The following is a 19732-nucleotide window of genomic DNA, read 5'->3' on the forward strand; positions in this document are numbered from 1 at the left end:
CAGACAAGTCTCATTAACTTAAAATTAAGCAAAACAAGCAAAGTGAAAATGAACATATGCGCTACAATATTATTTGTATAAACCTTTTAAACATACAAAATAATATCACATATTTACATATACATTTGTTTATAACGAATATATAATGTATGAAGCCACTCACTGGGAGAAAGAGGAATGAGAACAACAAAGAAAAAAGAAAAGAAGGTGATATGGAAAACCCATATCTACATACTAAAGTAGTAAAAACTGCCCATCTTCAAAATTAAACTGCTGCCTACTAGGACAGCAGTGTCCTTCCATACACAAGACTAATAAAGAAAAGCTCACCCTGCCAGCCCGAAAGATCAATACAGCTGAGATCAGTCTTCAAAGCTCCCAGCACTCATCTTTTTAAACTGTTCTATTTAGTAATCAAGTACTTATGCTGAGTATCTATTTTTAACTAAGTAATGAAATTCAGAACATGGACCAAAAATGCAACAGGTAGTTGTGGGAGGAAGAGATGTCACAGCAGATGCCCCAAACACAGCCATGTGCCAGTAAGGTTGAGTCACTGCAACATGCTGAAAAAAGATCTTGAGGCTCAGCTGCCACAGGTTGCAGTGAGCTCTCTCTGCTTTCCTCCCTGTTATCCTTGCCAGGCATTATTCCAGAATGCTAAACAGACACTTCGATATCTTCAAGATGACAAAAACCACTAAAAATGATAAAATATGTCATCCTACAAATAGCACATGCTTGTGATCAAAGTAAAACAGAGCAGAGAATTAATAAACATTCAGTAAACTCATAAAATAATTCTTCAAAATCAATAATCTGGCCCCTTCAGATTTCAGTATATATTTTACGTAAAAGAGTAAACCCCATACTGTAAGACACTATATATATTTTGAAAAATACCAACTCATTTGTCAGGGAAAAATCACTAAAAAGACTGTATGCAATAGAATTTAAGAACTACATTATCAGGCCAATAAATGTCCTTTCAAGCCAAGAGAACAAATCACTCTGATCTTTAAATGCAAGAACTTCCCTCAGAAAGCACCTTCGTCATTCATTTCATATTGTATGTGAAAGATACCATGGCAGAGCTGAAGGAGGTATAAAAATAAATTAAACAAAAACTCTGTCCTTGAGATAAGATATTGATGGCTTGGGACGGGGATTTAGCTCAGTGGTTCTGCTGCCTGCCTCACAAGCGCAAGGTCCCAAGTTTGATCCCCGGTAACAAAAAAAAAAGAAAAATATTGATGGCTTAGCAGTAGAGTTTAGAAACATAGTCTTCAATAAGGTAAAAATATCTACAGGTACTGAAGAGAAAAAAAAGGATGAACTGCTATTAAAAGAAGAAAAGAATCTTGTCAGTCCATTCCCCCATGATCCAGATCTAGAAAATAGGTACTTAGACACCTTTGCAAGGGCTAAGTGGCCACATACTGTAATGACTGCTTCTTCTAACCTCGAAAAATCAGTCTCCTCATTTGATACCTTCAATGTATACTGTGTCCTGTACAAAAGACAGCCCTCTGAGTTAAGTAGAAATTGAAAACGTGGTTTCCCAACTCACATAACCCTGAGTGCTGCAAATCTAAAAGAAAGGGAAATGCCAAATGACACACCAAAAAGAAGCCATTCTTTACCCCATCTCTGTCACTCTTTTGCAATGGAATTTTGAGGAATTCACATTTTGACAGAGGATTAAAGAAAAAATTGCTAATAAGCTCCTAAAGAACTTTCATGAATCTTTCAGACAAGTACTACACAGAAGAAATTAATAATCCACACAGCTTCACAACCCACTGATTCTTGACAAAGGTGCCAAAAAGATACATCAGAGGAAGGACATCCTCATCAACAAATGGTGCCAGGAAAACTGGACAATGACTCGCAAAAGGTTGAAACTTAATCCCTACCTTCCACCCAGCTCGAAGACCAACTTGAAATGGATCAAAGATCTTAGGCCTGACACTACTAGAGAAAAACATATGAAGGCCAGGGATTTAGCTCAGCGGTTCCACTGCCTGCCTCCCAAGCACAAGGTCCTGGGTTTAATCCCCAGTACCAAAAAAAAAAAAAAAATGAAAAGCACTTCAAGATATTGGTACAGACAATGATCTTCTGGATATGGCTCCAAAAGCCCAAAAAACAAAAGCAAAAATTGACAAATAGGATAACCTTAAATTAAAAAGCTCTGTACAGCAAATGAAACAATCAACAAAGAGCCTACAAAACAGGAGAAAATATTTGCCAGCTGTTCATCTGACAGAGGGTTAATATCCAGAATACATAAAGAACTCAGAAAACAACAACAAAAACCCAAGTAATCGAATTTTAAAATGAGTAAATGATCTGAATAGACACTTCTCAAAAGAAGAAATATAAATGGCCAAGCCAGACATGGTGGCTCACATCTGTAACCCCACCACTGTGGGAAGCTGAGGTAGGAGGATCACAAGTTCGAGCCCAACCTGGCCACCACAGCAACTCAGCAAGACCCTGTCTCAAAATTTAAAAAGACTAAGACTGTAGGTCAGAGCAAAGGCCCTAGGTTCAATCTTAAGAATAGGAAGGAAGAAAGAAAGAAAGAAAGAGGTAAAGAGAAAGAAAAAGAAAGGAAGGAAGGAAGAAAGGAAGGAAGGAAGGAAGGAAGGAAGGAGAGAGGGGAAAAGAAAAGGGGGAATAGGAGGAGGACAAATGGCCAATAACTATATGAAAAAATGCTCAATGTTATTAGCCACCAGGAAAACACAAATTAAAAGTATAATAAGATACCATCTCACCCCAGTTAGAATGGCTATTATCAAAAAAATTCTTTTATACCTAAAAACTAGCAAATGCTGGCAAGGATGCAAAGAAAAAAGAATTCACACACTGCTGGTGGGAATGTAAATTAGTACAGCCACTATGGAAAACAGTATGGAGGTTGGTTCCTCAAAAAACTAAAAATAGTACTACTATATGATTTGGCTACCTAAAGAAAATACTCCTGGGTATATATCCAAAGGAAATGAAGTCAGCATACAAAAGAGATACCTGTATGCCCATGTTTATTGCAATGTTATTCCCAATAGCTAAGATATGAAATTAGCCCATGTGCTCATCATAGATGAGTGAATAAAGAAAACATGATACATTTACACAATGGAGTATTATTCAGACATAAAAAGGAATGGAAAATACTATCATTTGCAGCAAACAGATGGAGCCGCAGGATCTTGTATTAATGAGCAAAATAAGCCACAGAAAGACAGGTATCTCATGTTCTCTCTCATATGTAGAAACAAACAAACAAAAAGTCAACCAGAAAGTAAAAGAATTATTACTAGGAACTGAGAAGGGTGCAAGGAAAGCGGGAGTAAGGGCGGAAGAAGGATAGACGGATAGGACCAATGCATATTATATGCAAGTATGGAAATAGCACAGCAAATCTCATGAGCATGTACAACTAATTTCCAAAAGCAAAATAAGATAGCAACAATGCTCTGGACTACGGCTTTTCACATGATTTTCTACAGAGCAACTCTGTTAATGCAGATCAAGGCATTTTTGTTTTCTAAAGCTAAAAAAAGTAAATTCCATAAATACTTGGTATAGTTTAATGTTAAAAGTCCTTCAAAAAGCCATGTATTAAACCTTTCCTCTTTTTAAGTTAATTATTTGTTATTTTGTAATTATGAAAAGCTGACTGCATAATACTAAATGTCATTAAATGTGATTTCAAATATTTTTTTAGGCAGAACTGATCCAGACCGGGCCAGGACCAGTGGGTTTATTTCAAGTTTTTCATCAGGTCTACTATTTGCACTTAAGACATTCAACTAAACACTGAGGAATTTGAGAACACCCAAAAGGAAATCTGCAGAAAAGAAGCAACGTGGCTTTAACTGGTCTCTCAGAACACTAATTAAAGAAGGAAGTTCAGGTTTACATCATCTAACATAAAGCAAGCTTTTGTACATGGGGAGGGGAGGGGGCTTGAGGGAGGAATGGGATAAAATTAAAATAAAATTTATTTTAAAATAAAATAAAGCAGCCATCGGTCTACTGGGCATCAGTCCCATCAGGTCTTCAACACTGTTAAAGCAATGCTGGGATAAGCTAAAGAGGAAAAGCTTAGTTCTGTACCCTAACTATTCAAGCCAGTAAACACCCCTGGTTCACAAGTTTCTTTATTTTAAACGACAACTTTACAAAGATATAATTCACATGCAATAAAATTTACCCTGAAGTGTACAATTCAGTGGTATTAATATATTCACAGTTGTGCTACCATCACCACTATCTAAATTTAGAAAATTTTTGTCATGCCCAAAAAGAGACCCCATACCCATTTGTAGGCGCTTCTTATTCCCCCAGCCCCTGCCAACCCCTAATTTACTTTCAACATCCATGGACTGGCCTATTCTGGACATTTAACAGAAACGGAATCATACAATACATGATGTTTTGTAGCTTTCATGTGGCACAATGTTTTTGAGATTCATCCCTGCTGGAGTATGATTAGCACTTCGTTCCTTTTTATGGCTGAATTTATAGTCTATTTTTCCATAAGAATTTATTTTTCCATAAGAATTTATAGTCTATTTTTCCATAACACTTGTTTGTCCATTCATAAGTTGATGGACTTTTGAGCTGTTTTCACAGGATTTGGGGCCTGGAAAACCTTATTCATCTAATCTGGTTGCTCATTTTATAAATAAAGAAACTGAGATCCAGTGAGAAAATTCTAGCCACTTCTGGCTATACATAATATAGCAGTCTCACTCCACACCTGAGGTGCCTTTGCTTCTCCAAGCTCACCCCCTTCCTATAAAAGGAGAAAATTCTTAATGAGTGTGATCTAAGCAGTAAGACGCAAGATATGATGGGGCAGAAAGGAAGAGAACAGAATTAGGTGTATTCTCATTAAGCTATTCATTTGAAGGCCAACAGTTTTAAATCTTCAAAAACATAGTCAAAAAAGAGATGAGCACAGAGAAGAAATAAAAATTTAAAAAGGAAAATCAGAAAAGAAACTGAAATGCCCTAAGTCCATTTGAAAATCTCTTTATTCTCAGACCTAGAAGAAACATTAACTGATTTAAAGGTCCCAGAAAGATAAATCCAAAGTCAAGGCAACAAATGACAAGAAATGAACACAGCAAATAAAGTCTATCCATCTACTTTCTACACTAAGAACCACTAGAAAATACCTTCTTGTGATCTGACCCCAATGACTTCAATCAGAGGCAGTTTATCTAAAAGTTCTTTGTAATTCAGGAGGCCCCAATCTGTATCTAGCTTGTCTATAACAACCTGGGCAATCCAGACTGAGTGAATCCTAACCACGATCTCCAATTCACAACCCCTACTTCCTAGCACCACTTACCAGCTGGAAACCCTGTCTAAGCACCTGGCCTGTTGGTTGAGTACCTGGCACAAAACTCTAAGCCAGTAAAAAAAAATTCAAAGGTCAATTTCCAATCCCTGACTATTCTAAGGATAGTTTTTAAAGCCCCTAACATGTATAGTTAACTTTTATAATCAAAACAGAAAAAACAAGTTAATTACCTTCTAACAACGCCCCCAGAGTTTTCTACCATAGTCTTTTCTTTTTAATTTTTTAATTTTATTAGTACATGTTTGCAGTTCATGCAGTTCACAGCATCTTGGAGAGTGGTTACATGTACTTACCATAACTTGTTTCTTTTTTAATCCCCTTCCCTTCCCCTTCCTCTTCTTCCAATTCCCTTATCTCACTTTTCATTCTTTTGATATTATTAATCTTAGCTTATGTTATACCACCTTCTTTTCCCTCAACAAATGGGCACGGTGGCTCATGTCTATAATCCCAGCACTCTGGATGGCTAAGACAGGAGGATCACAAATTCAAGCCCAATCTAGACAACTCAGCAATTTTTTTTTTTTTCCTGTACTGAGGATCAAACTTAGGACCTTGCGCTTGCAAGGCAGGCACAGTTCTTCTGAGCTAAATCCCCAGCTCCCAACACAGTAATTTAGTAAAACCCTATCTCAAAATTTAAAAACTAAATGAAAACTGACGATATAGCTCAGCGTGAATCCCCAGTACCGTAAAAAAAATCCCCACTACCATAAAAATTAAAAAGGATCAATGTATCCCTACCACTAGCAAAATGACTAACAAAGAGTAAATGGATACAAGTATTTGATTAATGAAATTGAAAACAATGCCAGATCTTGTAAAAAGCACCTTACTATTCCAAAGTGTTTTAGTCTTGTTTATCTTACTACTGAAGAACATAAATGTCTACCCTATATCCAAGTGTTCGTTCCACTTAGTCAAAAGATAGAAAGATTTATAGAAGGAAAAAGAGGCCAACAAGGAAAACTAAAAAGAATACCAAGAACACAGTACTTCCAGGAAGAAACAATGATGGGAATATGTCAAAGAGTCACAAAAGCCACTTGATAGAGCTCCAACGGCAAAAGATAGAACAACTGGGCAACAACAAAAAAATGATGACAGTACAGCTACTCTTAGACTTACAATGGGGTTACATCCCCATAAACCCCTCAGAAATTGAAAATATCATAGATTGAAAGTGCCTTGAATATACCTAAGCTACCGAGCACCAGGGTTTAGCAACACAGTACACTGACTGTAGTGTATCAGTGGTTTCCCCTCATGACTGGCCACTGCCCAGCACTGAGAGGATCGGGCCAGATGTCACTGGCCCGAAAAAAGGTCAAAGTTCAACATTCAAGTACAGTTTCTACTGACTATGTATGACTTTCGCATCATCTTGAAGTCAAAAAATCATAAGTTGAGCCGTTGTAAGCCAGGGACTGTCTGTTCTTGAATTATAACCCATAGAATAAAATGAATACCTAAAAGTTCATATTGACATAAACAAATGACTTGAGTATTTATTTACTAAGTAAATAATTGAGGGGGAAAAGACAATGCTTCCTTATAATAGGATACAAATTAAAATATGTGGAAGAAATGAAGGAAACAGAAAATCAGTCTTAGACAAGCCCCAGAGTAGAAAGTGCAGACAGGAGCTGTCAGTGGACTTTAAAATTAATGGACAAAGGTATGTTGAGAAAATGGACAAAAGCACAGTCTTGAGGCATTGCTCCACAAGACCCTAATTACAAAGGAAAAATCAGATAACTTTACTATGGAAAAACACCTGGTTCATACAATCTTAACCAAGTGATCAAAGTTAACATACTGGTAAAAAGGCATAGAAACATCATGTATTCCCTCACCGGATGCGCAAAGATCTAAAGTTTTCATGGGAGAAAAATGCATTTCTCACTCTAAGGAAAGGAAAATATTAGACAAACCCATATGGAGGGACACTTTACAAAATGCTCTTAAACAGTGTCAAAGTCACTAAGGACAAAGAAACTAAGGAATTGTCACAGACTAGGCAGACTAAGGAGACATGACAATTAAATGTAACTTATATCTGCACTGGATCTTGAACCAAAAGAAGGACATGAAAGGGAAAACCAGCAATACTCAAATAGGACCTGTAGATAATATTGAAAGAATGTTGATTTACTATTGTACTTTTCTAGCTTTTCTGTGAATCCAATTTTATTTCAAAATAAGATGTGTTTTTTAATGCATCATTTCTAGGTATAAGATCTTGGTGTTTCTACCTCATTGTGAGAATGACTCATTTTGGCTAGCTATTATAATTTTCATATTAAGAGAAATTATCGAGTGATGTCAGATGCAGAATATCAAACTGAATTCTTATCATGTATTGTGGACTGCAGTAAACAAGAAAGCAAGCCAATCAATGAAAAACCCATTTGGTAAAATCCACATGGCACACTGTTCACAAAGAGATAAGCCAGAAACAGAATGAACATTCTGGCCATAAAGTAATAGCCTGCAAGACAAAATAACATGAAATATAAAATGTCAAGAACTAACTAAAGCAAATGGACTCGGGCTGGGGTTGTGGCTTAGTGGTAGATCACTTATTTAGTATGCATGAAGTACTGGGTTCAATCCCAGCCCACACACACACAAAAATTATATATATATATATATATATATCACTGAATCACCATGTGAGAAGATCATGACCTGAACAATTTCTGTGGGATACAATTTTTTATAAGTCTAGTATGAGAGATTTATTGTTAGATAAAGGTTGAATTGTTTCTGGTTCAAGCACTGAATTAGTTCTTATACATACCCAGATTTCAAGTCCGTTATCCTCAAACAATTTGTAGCATCCAGTCCCACTTTCCCATTCCGGACCACACTAGATATGAATGGGGAGAGCATGGGAGAAATTCTGTTCAAGGCCACTTCTGGGGACATTTCGACTTGACTTGCAAGTCACCACTAAAAACAAAAGGAAAGAATGATGATAAAAGTTTATAAAGGGCACCCTGGTCAACTTAGGAAGTTCCTGACTTAAAAAGAAAAAAATAATAGTAATAAAAAATGAAACAAAAAATAAATAAAGCTGTTCTATCTTACAACTGGTTCTTCTACTTTGGTTGAAATCAAGAGGCCTTCACTAATGCTCTTCCTCTGACCTACAAAATACACCACTGGGTTAGGAATCCCTCATGTGTCCCACAAGGACTAAGAACTTCATGATAATATAGAAAACTCAAGAACAAGCAAAGCCTGCTTGTAATTGTTACTAGAAATTACTTGCTGCTGATGTACCCCCCTCAAAAGAGGTCTCTCTAGAGTATAACTAACTGCTTATGTGAGCTCTCTCCTGTAGGGAATATATCTTGAATCTCTCTTCTTTAACAAAAGTATCTGACATACAATAAGCATTCAATAACATTTTTTAATAAATGAACAAGGGCACAAAAGCTAGAGAAATATTTATGGATTGAGAAAATATATGGCCTCTGAGAAAATATATGGCCTCAAACAAAATTGATAGGGGAATAAATGTAGCATGTGGCAAAAATCTACCTAACTTGAAAATACAGACCTATCCAAATATTAAACAACAAATAGAGTAACATGGATCCCTTAGTCTTTGAATTTAAGGCACTAGGAAATCTTTTTACTTGAAAACACAAAGCAAAACCAGCAAGTCATATCTAAATTACTTGGAAACTCATGGGGCTGGAGGAAGTCCATGAATTCTTCTTAATAGATATCTAAATGAAAGTCTCCAATTTTAGAGGTGAGTAAGTCGATTCAAATTACCATTTTCCTCCTCAATCTGAAAGGACAATCCCACATCAAAAACAAATTAAGGCAGGCCCGGTGATTTAGCTCAGTGGTTTCGATCCCCGGTACCAAAAAAAAAAAAACAAATTAAGGCACTTAGAATTGCAAATAACTAAGCGCCTGGTTCTAGTTTTCAGTTGTTATACCACAGGACAACTTACAGGTCCCTGCTAAAACAAATGTGGAAAACTAGTACTTGTTTTAATTAATCATTTCAGACAGTAACAAAGGGAAGGACTGCAATGACTGTTCAAAAAATATTAACATTTGATAGTATATAGTGATGACACCCAGGAGTACCTTTGCAGCGGTAAATGCTTTACACTCTAGCTCCCAAATCATCCTTTTGGCAAATATAAAGCAAGCTCCTCTTCTGGTCCTTCAGCAGATGACTTCCCCCACCACTCTAATATATCATCACAAGGTAAGAATAAACATTTCATATACTGTACTATCAGTCGTAAAAATCATGTGCAGCCAGGCACAGTGGCACATGCCTATAATTCCAGCACCCTGGAAGACTGAGGCAGGAGGATCTTAAATTCAAGCCCAGCCAGGGAAACTGAGTGACTCAGCAAGACTTTGTCTCAAAATAAAAATTAAAAAGGGCTGGGAATTATGGCTTCCATTGCAGTTGCTCTTCACAACCGGGGCAATAAGGCAGATATTTTAATTCCCATTTTGCAAGTGATATAGATAATTTTTAGTTTCTTTGGAATACTATATTATGCCATATTATTGTTTTGAAGATGGTTTTTTTTCCTACTCTTATTTCTGTCCATTGCTGTCACAGTTCCTGAAGGGATACTTATCTAGATCATATGAAAACACTAATACTCATTTCACAAAAAAGCAAAAGGACTTCCCATTTAGAAATTATTCTTTGATGTTTCTTCCCACAGTAGCTACTATTATTTTACCTCTCATTTCCAAAAAAAAAAAAAAAGGAACCAGAACCAACACATTCTCAATATATATCTACTATCAGCTCCATATTACTCATCCCTCCCTATATCATTTTCTTCCAACAACTCTGTCCCTTGGTGAATTGTTCCTATTTTACAGGTAAGAAAGCTAAAAATTTAAATCCAGATCTCTCTTAAAAGTCCACTATTCTTATCTCCCTCTCAAGTAAACATTATTTATTTTAGTTACTGAAGAGAAAAGCATCAAGGTGATTTTTTTAGCATACACCATGCAAAATGAAGACAGAGCTATGATTTTAAACGAATGATTGCTTCACAATTAGAAATAAGCTAGACTACTGCTGAGCTACTGCTGAGCTACTGCTTATGCTGGTCTGAATGATTCACTAGCTGCCCCAGAAGGCAAACCATACTAAAGGTGACAACAACCTATTTGAATTCAGCAACCGTCACAATTCTGTAATGACACCGGAGGGAATGAATTGATGTCTTTATTTTCAGAACAGCCATAATGCTATCTTTTCACAGTCCAAGATCTCATGCTGCGTTAAATGTTTCAATCATAGAGATGTGACTTTTCTGACAAAGTGGGGAAAATACTGAATACTGACTTCAGAATCAGAGATCACTGCATAGCCAAAGATGATGATCCACTGGTGCGGTGAAGAGGGACACAAAATGAGGAGGGTATCCAGTAACAACTTTTAGACATGGCAGCCCTGTGATACATCCCAATAAGCAGAAATTGGGGGCGGCTAGCCTGTCTTGAATGCCAGTTCTGCAATTTGTATTTCCTGGTTTCTGACGTACTACAGAAGGAAAATGCAAAAATACAATTTTAAAAAGGTCTGTTGCCCAAAAATAAAGTCAAATACGGTCTTTCAGTGGGCTGCCTGGGGAAAACAAAGACGTCTGAAGCACTGTCCAGGCTCTCGCAATTAGGATAGGATGACAAACACGGAAACATGTGCCCGGTTGACGTCACGGAACGGAAAGGGGTGGCCTCCTGCTGCGTCACGTCAACGTCATACCGCGCACGAGGGAAGTTACACAGGGGACGCAATTTCTCCAAGGGACAACAGCAGGAAAAGCAAATCGGTTCAGACCCAAAAATAATCACACACACCCCCGCCCGGGAACATCTGAAAGGGGACACTCTCCCTTCTCCTAAATTGTATGATCCCCTTATCAAGCAGAAAAGAGGGATTAATCCTGAGGGCTTAATCAGGGACCAAAGGGTGAGCCAGATGAGGAGAAAGACGTCCCTGGCCTTGGGGGCTCGTTCTTGAGGGGACTAGCGTGATGAGGATGAGCAGGGCATCTTTGAAATGGGGGCCTTCTCCAGAGGAAGAGGCGAACCCATTGGGCATTTCAAACCATGATTCTCTGAGCCACCTGTGCGATTCGGGATCCAGCCTCCCCGCACCAGCCCCAGTCCAGGTACCTGGAACTTAGTCCGATCGGTAACCGGCGACTACGTGGGGTACAGGTTACCCGAGCGCGCCCCCGACCAAGGCACCGACTTGCGCGCGCACAGCGGGCCGGATGCGTGCGCGCTCCCGAGACGCCCCGTTCCGCCCCCTCTGGGAGGCGTGTGGCGTGCGCGCCCTCGCGTCACGCCTGGCCGGGCGTTCAGAAAGGCGTCCCCGCGGTGCCTGAAAGTTCCCGCTCAGGGCCTTCCTCGCTGGGGTCGAGGAAAGCCGGCTCTCGCAATATCGGCGGGGCTGTGTGGCCTGAGGCATTGCAGAGAGGCAATTCTTGGACGCACCGGGGCAGTTGGTGGACGAGGTTATTTCGGGCATTCGGGTGGGCGACCCGCGTAGGCCTGTGAAAGCCCCGCGTCGTCAGGGAGGGTAGGAGCGGCGTCTCTGGGTACCGGGTCGGGCAAAGGGCAAAGGTCAGCGTTCAGGCTGGTCGGCTTCACAGTTTAGCAATGGCAGCGTTTGGGGCACCCGGGAAGCAGTATCCAGAGGAGGTGGCCGCGGTGGTAGTGGTGGGCTCCTGCATGACAGACCTGGTCAGGTTAGTGCGGGGCCGGTAGGCAGTGTCCGCGCTCGCGGGCGACTCGGGGGACCGACCGCTGCAGGGGTTTCCAGCCCGCAGCCTGCCTCTGACTTGGCAAAGGCAAAATTTGAATTTGTAAAGGTAAATAACAGGTGAGAGGACACACAGTACAGGGCAGGTTTTAATGAATTTATGCCTATTCCTGAAGGACTGGACAAGTGACTGACTACGTCATTATGCCTACGCAGATAGTAATCGTGAGAACTCAGTGTTCTGTCAACCGTAACACTGCGAATTGGGGATTGTTCATCTTAAGTCAGTTGTATAAAATAATGAATTGAGCAGGGGGCCAAAACGACCATCACTTATCTTTCACCGTATTGACTGGCTTTCCTGCATTATTTTATAGTTACATTTTATTTTTCAGTATTGTTCTAACCCCAGTGTAAGTTAACAAAAATCAACAAACGATATTTACACCCACTAAAAAACTGCAATCAAATAACGATAGAAAATGCACTATATGAAAATAATTGAATTAGGCCAGTGAGATTAAAGGAAAGACCCTTGTGACTTACCTTCTTTTTTATGGAAATAGCTTTCTGAACATAAAAGTAACAACTTTCACTGTGGAAAGAAATCTCAGGCATTCGAAAATAATCCTACCTTTCATATTGTTTCATTTTAAAATGTTAGTGAACAGCTCTGGAGGTATAATGTTACTTTAATGTTTTGGGTTTTTTTAAGTTTAGGTATACTGCAAAAAGAATTTGTCTATCCCTTAACTTAATTTTCCCAAAGGATGACAGAAAACCTGGAAATAAAAAGGCTTTAGGACAATCAAAATAAGTCACTGAACCCACCTGTATCAAAATTCCAAACCAAAATTAAAAAGATGAAATGTAAAACGGAGAGACTGAGAGACAGGTATTGACAAAAACTTAGGACAGAGTAGGAGAGGGTATAGCAGCAGCAAAAAAAAATTTTTAAATACCACTGGCCTTTATTTTTCCACAAATATTGGAACTGCAACCTTGTCAGACATTGTAACAAGATACACATGCTTCCTTTAATGACAGAACCTGAGATTTAATTTAGTTATACGCATTTGGTAAAGAGGCCTATGCATCTTTTCCAGAATAGGGGTCAGCAAACTTTTCTATAAAGGGCCACACAGTAAATATTTTAGGCTTTCCATAGCAACCTTAATTTCCCTTTGCTGTAGAACAGCATATTTCAATTCCAAGATTAGGATGTGAACATCTTTTTGGTTGAGGACATGTTACTCTTCCTACCATGATGGTTAAACAAGTCAAAAATATCATGTATCTCTCAAGGAACCTTTGAAGCCTACCAGTCCAGCCCATCCTCATGTTGTACAGATGAGGTACCTAAGAGAGCTTAAATGGCTCTTACCAAATCACACAGCCAGTCCGTGGCATAATGAAGGCTAGAACCCAGGTCTTCCAATCTTTATTTTTCCATTCTGTCATTGTACCTCTAACTCTGGCTAGTAATACTGCCCTTTTCATGTACGGCTCATTTGAAAGTTTGTAGTCTGTCCATTCATTGTTTATCTTATTAGTTGATGAGGAATAACAACTAAGGATTTATAGTTATCATGTCTAAAAGTAGTATCTTCATTATTTTTTCTTATTTTATGTCTGAATTTAACTGTAACCAGCCTGGACACCATGCCTATACTGGAAAATCACTTTAGAAATAAAACTACTTAAATAACTAAGCCCTTTTGGATGGCATCCAAGTCTTGCTTTCTTTATATATTACATTACTATGTGCCAGACACTGCTAATTCAATGAGCAACTTTTTCATTTCTAATTTCAGTCTTCTATGAATAGTAAGCTCTACATAGTAATAATTTTTAAAAATCATTAGCTCATGTGACCTGGCAAACAATAGACATTATTTAATACTCATCTATATTTATCATTGCCTTCCTTTTTGAATACTCACCTCTAAAGTTTCATGTTTTAAAGATAAGAAAAATCAAACCTGTTTTTTAGGAAATAACATCAAAAAGACATCTTGATGAAAACCCATGACATATGCTGAACCTTTTTAGATCTTGGGTTCATAGACCTTGACTAATTATGCTCAGTAGTCCTTATTTCTTATGATATCTATTTTTTAGTTAGTCATTCAGCTAATTTTTAATTTCATACTGTGTGCCAGGGACTTCTCTAAGTAGAAAGGATGCACAGACAAATATATATGCCTCATGGAGAGAGACAGTAGCAGTAAAAATAAGCAAAATATATGGTATGTTAAATACGACAGGGACAAATAAAGCATGAAAGGAGGATGTGAGTACTAAGTTTAGATCATTAGCCACAGAAAGTCTTACTGAGAAGGTAATTTGAGTAAAGACTTAAAGATAAAAGGAAGCAGCCCATACATATACCTAAGGAAAGAGAACTCCAGGCAGAGGGACTATCATATGCAAAGGCCTTGTTCAGTGAAGTCAAACATGCCTGAAGAAGAAGGGGTAGGCAGGTAATCACTGATTAGGGGGCATTGGGTCATACTCTGGATGAGATGAAAATCCGCTGGAGGGTTTAAACTGAGTATCATCTGACTTAGATCACAATAGGATCACTCTGAGGCCATATGAGAATAGAATGAAAGCAAGAGCAGAAGTGGGGAGACAAATTCAGATGCTGGTAGCTTGAAAGTACTGCAAATGGAGCAAAATGAGCATCTTTTCATTAGTATATTTTTAAGATAGAGATGACAGGATCTAATGAGAAGTAAGAGTTAAGTCAAGGATTACTTCAGATTCTACAGCCTCTACAACCAGAAAGGGATGCTGAGATCCAGAAGATCATGTGAACAAAGACAGTTGGATGGGGATAGGACTGGTTGAGGAATTCAGGGTAAATGTGAAGGTTAAGGTACCTGTTAGACATCCTGTTGAAGAGGTCAAGGAGACAGATGTGTGAGTTTGGAGTTCAGAGGAAAGGACCGGCCTGGATATAAATCTGGGAGTCATCAGTGTATGGATAATATTTAAAGCCATGAGACAGTATGAGATCACTGAAGGTCTGAGCTCCTAAGACCCTTCAACATTTAGAGGACATATTTTTTACATAATTTATTTCCTGCTTCCCTTTCAGTATCCCTGTACCCCTAAAACTTGCTTTGAGACAAACTTAGTACAGACATACTTCCATAGCAGTAGACTGTGATGTCAACTAATACTCTTATGTTATCCATTTGCATGCTGCCATTTAAAAGTGATGGCTTGGGCCGGGGCTTTAGCTCAGTGGTTCCGCCACCTGCCTCACAAGCACAAGGACCCGAGTTCAATCCCTGGTACGAAAAAAATAAAAGTGATGGCTTCAGAGATAAGAATCTAAATTTAATCCTTGGCAAATCAGGAAATGATTGCTTAATTCTGAAGAGATTTTAATTGGATAGTACAGTAAGTAAATTTAGAAGCCTTTACACCCAAAGTGGATGAAACATTGGACCTAGATTACTTTTTTAAAAAACTATTCTCTACCTAGAAAAAGTTATGTGTGTTTGATATACTACAGTACTCTCTAACCTGGATCCCATCAGAGGCTTCCTGACTTGTCAAACTGTATTTGGATCAAAAAATTCTCCTTTAGTAGAGTATTTGCCTAGCATATATGAAGCCCTGGATTCAATCCCCTATTATCACTTACTATTATAAGTGATACTGTTTTCCTAGTTTCATTCTTGGTGAGTTCATTATTGTTATATAAGAATGCTATTGATTTTTTGTGTGTTGATTTTGTATCCTCCTGTCTTGCCCAGTTTAGTTCCTGCCAGCTTGAACCACTGGTGCTACATGCATGACTGTCTCATCAGGCGGCTTGAACCACTGGTGATACAAATGGATCTATTCACTTTTATCAGTCTTTTTACTAATAAAATTAATAAAAAGTCGCCCAATGGGATAGTCATACATGTACCTCCAGTAGTTCAAGCCACCCACCCAGCCACGAAACGTACACATTATGGCCCTATTGTAAATGTGTTAATTCTAGGGAATCTTTTGGAGTCTTCTATGTAGAGGATTTTGTCATCTGCAAATAATGAAGATTTGACTTCTTCCTTTATATATGTATCTTTTATTTCTTCATCTCGCCTGATTGCTTTAGCTAATGTTTTTTTTGTTTTGTTTTGTTTTGTTTTGGTACTGGGGATAGAACTCTGGTCCTTGCACTTACGCAGCAGGCAGTGAAACCACTGAGCTAAATCCCCAGCCCTTCTAGCTAAATGTTTTGAGTACTACATTGAACAGGAGTGGTGGTGTAGACATCCTTGTCTGGTTCCTCATTTTAGAGGGAAAGCTTTCACCTTTTCCCCATTTAATATGATGTTGCCAATAGGTGTATCAAAATGGCTTTTCATTAATTTCTACTCTGATCTTTTTAATTTTCTTCCTTGTACCAGCTTTGGATTTGGATTTTTTTTTTTGGTACCAGGGATTGAACTCAGGTCCTTGCACTTGCACAGCAGGCGGCAAAACCACTGAGCTAAATCCCCGGCCCTATTCTTCATGTTCTTCTTTTTCTAGGACCTTCAGGTGCATCGTTAGGTTATTTATTTGAACTCGCTTTGTTTTTATTTTTGTTTTGTTTTGTTTTATGTGGGCATTCACAGATACAAATTTCCCTCTTAGCACTGCTTTCTTTCATTGTGTCCCCTAAGTTCTGTTATGTCGGCGTTATCATTTGATTTTAGGAACTAATTTCTTTTGTGACCCAGTGATTATTCAAGAGGGACATTGCATTGTTTTCTTGCTCCTGGTTCCTATTTTTCCCCTTCTGTTTAACTGCTCACCCTGCCTGTTGTACTCAGTTAGGCTTTTTGGTTGCTGGTCACATTGTCTCTACGATAGGCTTAGTAATTTCTTTGGCGTGCTGGTTTGATAATCATGAATTTCTGAAGGTGCTCCTGGTCATGGAAAAACCTTATTTCTCTATCAATCTTAAGACATAGTTTTGCAGGATATATCTGTCTAGGTTGAAAGTTGTCTTCTTTTAGGGCTTGAAATACTTTACTCCAAGCTTTCTTTGCCTGTGCTATTTGTGTTGAAAAGTCCACTGTAATTTTAATGGGTTTTATGCTATTAAGTGATTTGTTGCTTTTCTCTGACAGCTTTTAAGATTCTTTCCTTCTGGGCTGGGGATGTAGCTCAGTGGCACTGCACCTCCCTGGCAAGCGCAAAGTCCTGAGTTCAATTCCCAGTACCAGTGGGGAAAAGTATTATGTGCTTATGTTGGATTTCTGAGATTCCAACTATGGTGTGTTGTAGAGAAATTCTTTTCTGATCATAGCTATTTGAGTTTCTATATGCCTTGCTTATATTTTAAATTGTTTCGGTATATTTGAAAAGTTTTCTGCCAATGTTTCTGTAAACATTGTTATGCCATTTGTGTTGTCTTTTGACTTTTCACTAAATCTAATTAATCTTAGATTACTTTTCTTTTTTTTTTTTTTTTTTTTTTTTGGTACCGGGGATCGAACTCAGGTCCTTGCGGTTGCAAGGCAGGCAGTGGAACCACTGAGCTAAATCCTCGGCCCTAGATTACTTTTCTTTGTGTCACGTAACAGCTATTTGATCCGTTTTTTGTGTTCTTATAGCTTTTAAGGTATCTGAGTGTGTGGTCATCTACATCAGCCCTGTCTTTTAGTTCTGACACTCTGTCCTCACATTGGTCACTTTTGTTGCCCATACATTCAATAGAATATTCTCCTGGATTTCTATTTGGTACCTTTTCATGGGCTCTTAATTACTTTTTATGCTGCGCATTCATGTTTTTTGTCATTTTATTGAATTCTCCTAGCTTTTTCGTGTCTTCTGTAAGCTCAATGATTGTTTTGTTTATTGAGTACATTTTCTGTTTAGTTATTTATATCTTCTTTTTTTTGCTTAAATTCTTTTATTGGTACATTTTAGGTGTACAATACATTTGCATTTATCTTTGGGTATCTGTACCTGTACATGATGTATCTTAGTTCTTATTTTTTCCCCATTACCTGTGTGCCCTTCACCACTTCTACCCTTCCTTCCCTATTTACGAAAACTTTGTTTCCATTTTTTCCTTTTCTCATAATTTTTCCTTTTCCTTCTTTCCTTAGCCCCTTCCCTTCCCACTTCCCGTACCCCTTTGGACCTTTTCTTCCTATTTGAAATTATCAGTTACTCACTTTAATCATTTTAATCCTTGTTTACACTTTCAGTTTCTCACATCAGAGAAACTATTCGGTATTTACACATGTGTCCTATTTGTTTCACTTAAGAGGATGGTCTCAATATGCATCCATTTAGGTATAAATGTCTCTAGTTTCTCATTCTTTATGGCTGAATAGTATTCCATTTTATATTTTTAAAAAACCACATCTTCTTTATCCAGTCTCCAGTTGATGGGCACTTGGGTTGTTTCCAAGCTTTAGCTATTACAAACTGTGCCGCTATAAACATGGATGCACATATATCGCTGTGGTATGATTCTTTTAATTCTTTGGGGAAGATACCCAGCAGGGGAATATCTGGGTCAAATGGGACCTCTAGCCATAGTTCTTTGAGGTATCTCCATACTGATTTCCACAGTGGTTGCACCAGTCTGCACTCCCACCAACAATAGAGAAGGGTTCCTTTCTCTCCATAGCCCCACCAGCATTTGTTATTGGTTGATTTCTTGATAGCAGCCATTCTTTCTGGGATGAGGTGGAATCCCAGTGTTGTTTTCATCTGCATCTCTCAAATGACCAGTGATGTTGAACATTTTTTCGTATGCTTATTTGTTGCTTTTGCTTCTTTGTCTAAGAAATGTCTATTCATTTCAGATGCCCATTTTTGAATTGGGTCTTTAAATTTGGGGGGTCTGATTTTTTTCACTTCTTTATATATTCTAGACAGTAGACCTTTGTCTGAGGTACAGCTGCTAAAAATTTTTTCCCAGATTGTAGGTTGTCTCCTAGCTCTGTTGGTGGTTTCTCTTGCAGTGCCGAAACTTTTTAATAAGATGAGATCCCAGTTGTTGATTCTTTCTGCTAGTTCCCGTGCTACTGAGGTTTTGTTCATAAAGTCTTTTCCTACGCCAATGTCTTCAAGAGTTCTACCTGACTTATCTTCCAGCAAGTTTAGTGTTTCTGTCTTAATATTTAGATCTTTAATCCACTTTGATCTTAGTTTAGTGCATGGTGATAGATATGGGTCTAGTTTTAATCTTTGGCAGGTTGAAATCCAGTTTTTCCAACACCATTTATTAAATAGGCTATCTTTCCTCCAATGAGGGTGGTTGGCTCCTTTGTCAAAGATGAGGTGGCTGAGTATGTCTAGAGTTGTTTCTGCATCTTCTGATCTACTCCACTGATCCTCGGGTCTGTTTCTTTGCCAGTACCATGCTGTTTTTATCACAGTAGCTTTGTAGTATAGTTTCAAGTTGGGGATTGTGATACCCCCAGCCATATCTCTGTTGCCTAGAATTGCTTTTTTGGGGGGCGTATGGGGGATCAAACTTGGGACCTTGCACGTGCAAGGCAAGCAGTGGAACCACTGAGCTAAATCCCCAGCCCTGCCTAGAATTGCTTTTGCTATTCTGGGTC

General features: G+C 38.4%; 2 protein-coding genes across 12 annotated transcripts in view; one reads left to right on the forward strand and one right to left on the reverse strand.

The window, feature by feature from the left end:
* Babam2 (BRISC and BRCA1 A complex member 2) overlaps nt 1–11723 on the reverse strand; it is a 413096-nt gene extending 401373 nt beyond the window's left edge. For 4 of the 5 annotated variants that reach the window (XM_013070150.3, XM_021253641.2, XM_021253643.2 and 1 more), the window contains exons 1-2: nt 11567–11723; nt 8187–8338 (exon numbers count right to left, since the gene is read on the reverse strand). In XM_013070150.3, the coding sequence (XP_012925604.1) occupies nt 8187–8314 (128 nt within the window). In that variant the 5' untranslated portion in view covers nt 8315–8338; nt 11567–11723. The remainder of the gene's footprint in view (nt 1–8186; nt 8339–11566) is intronic. The other variant, XM_004839227.4, reaches the window with a different exon arrangement.
* Nucleotides 11235–19732, forward strand: part of Rbks (ribokinase) — a 117418-nt gene continuing 108920 nt past the window's right edge. For 4 of the 7 annotated variants that reach the window (XM_013070148.3, XM_013070146.3, XM_004839224.4 and 1 more), the window contains exon 1: nt 11956–12144. In XM_013070148.3, the coding sequence (XP_012925602.1) occupies nt 12056–12144 (89 nt within the window). In that variant the 5' untranslated portion in view covers nt 11956–12055. Of the gene's footprint in view, nt 11563–11755; nt 11911–11955; nt 12145–19732 lie in introns of those variants that run through there. The other 3 variants (XM_021253645.2, XM_087216200.1, XM_087216199.1) reach the window with 3 other exon arrangements.

This window comes from Heterocephalus glaber, unplaced genomic scaffold (genome assembly GCF_053883595.1).
Source record: "Heterocephalus glaber isolate CG9 unplaced genomic scaffold, H.glaber_assembly_v1.0 deba00001457, whole genome shotgun sequence".
Classification (NCBI taxonomy): domain Eukaryota; kingdom Metazoa; phylum Chordata; class Mammalia; order Rodentia; family Bathyergidae; genus Heterocephalus; species Heterocephalus glaber.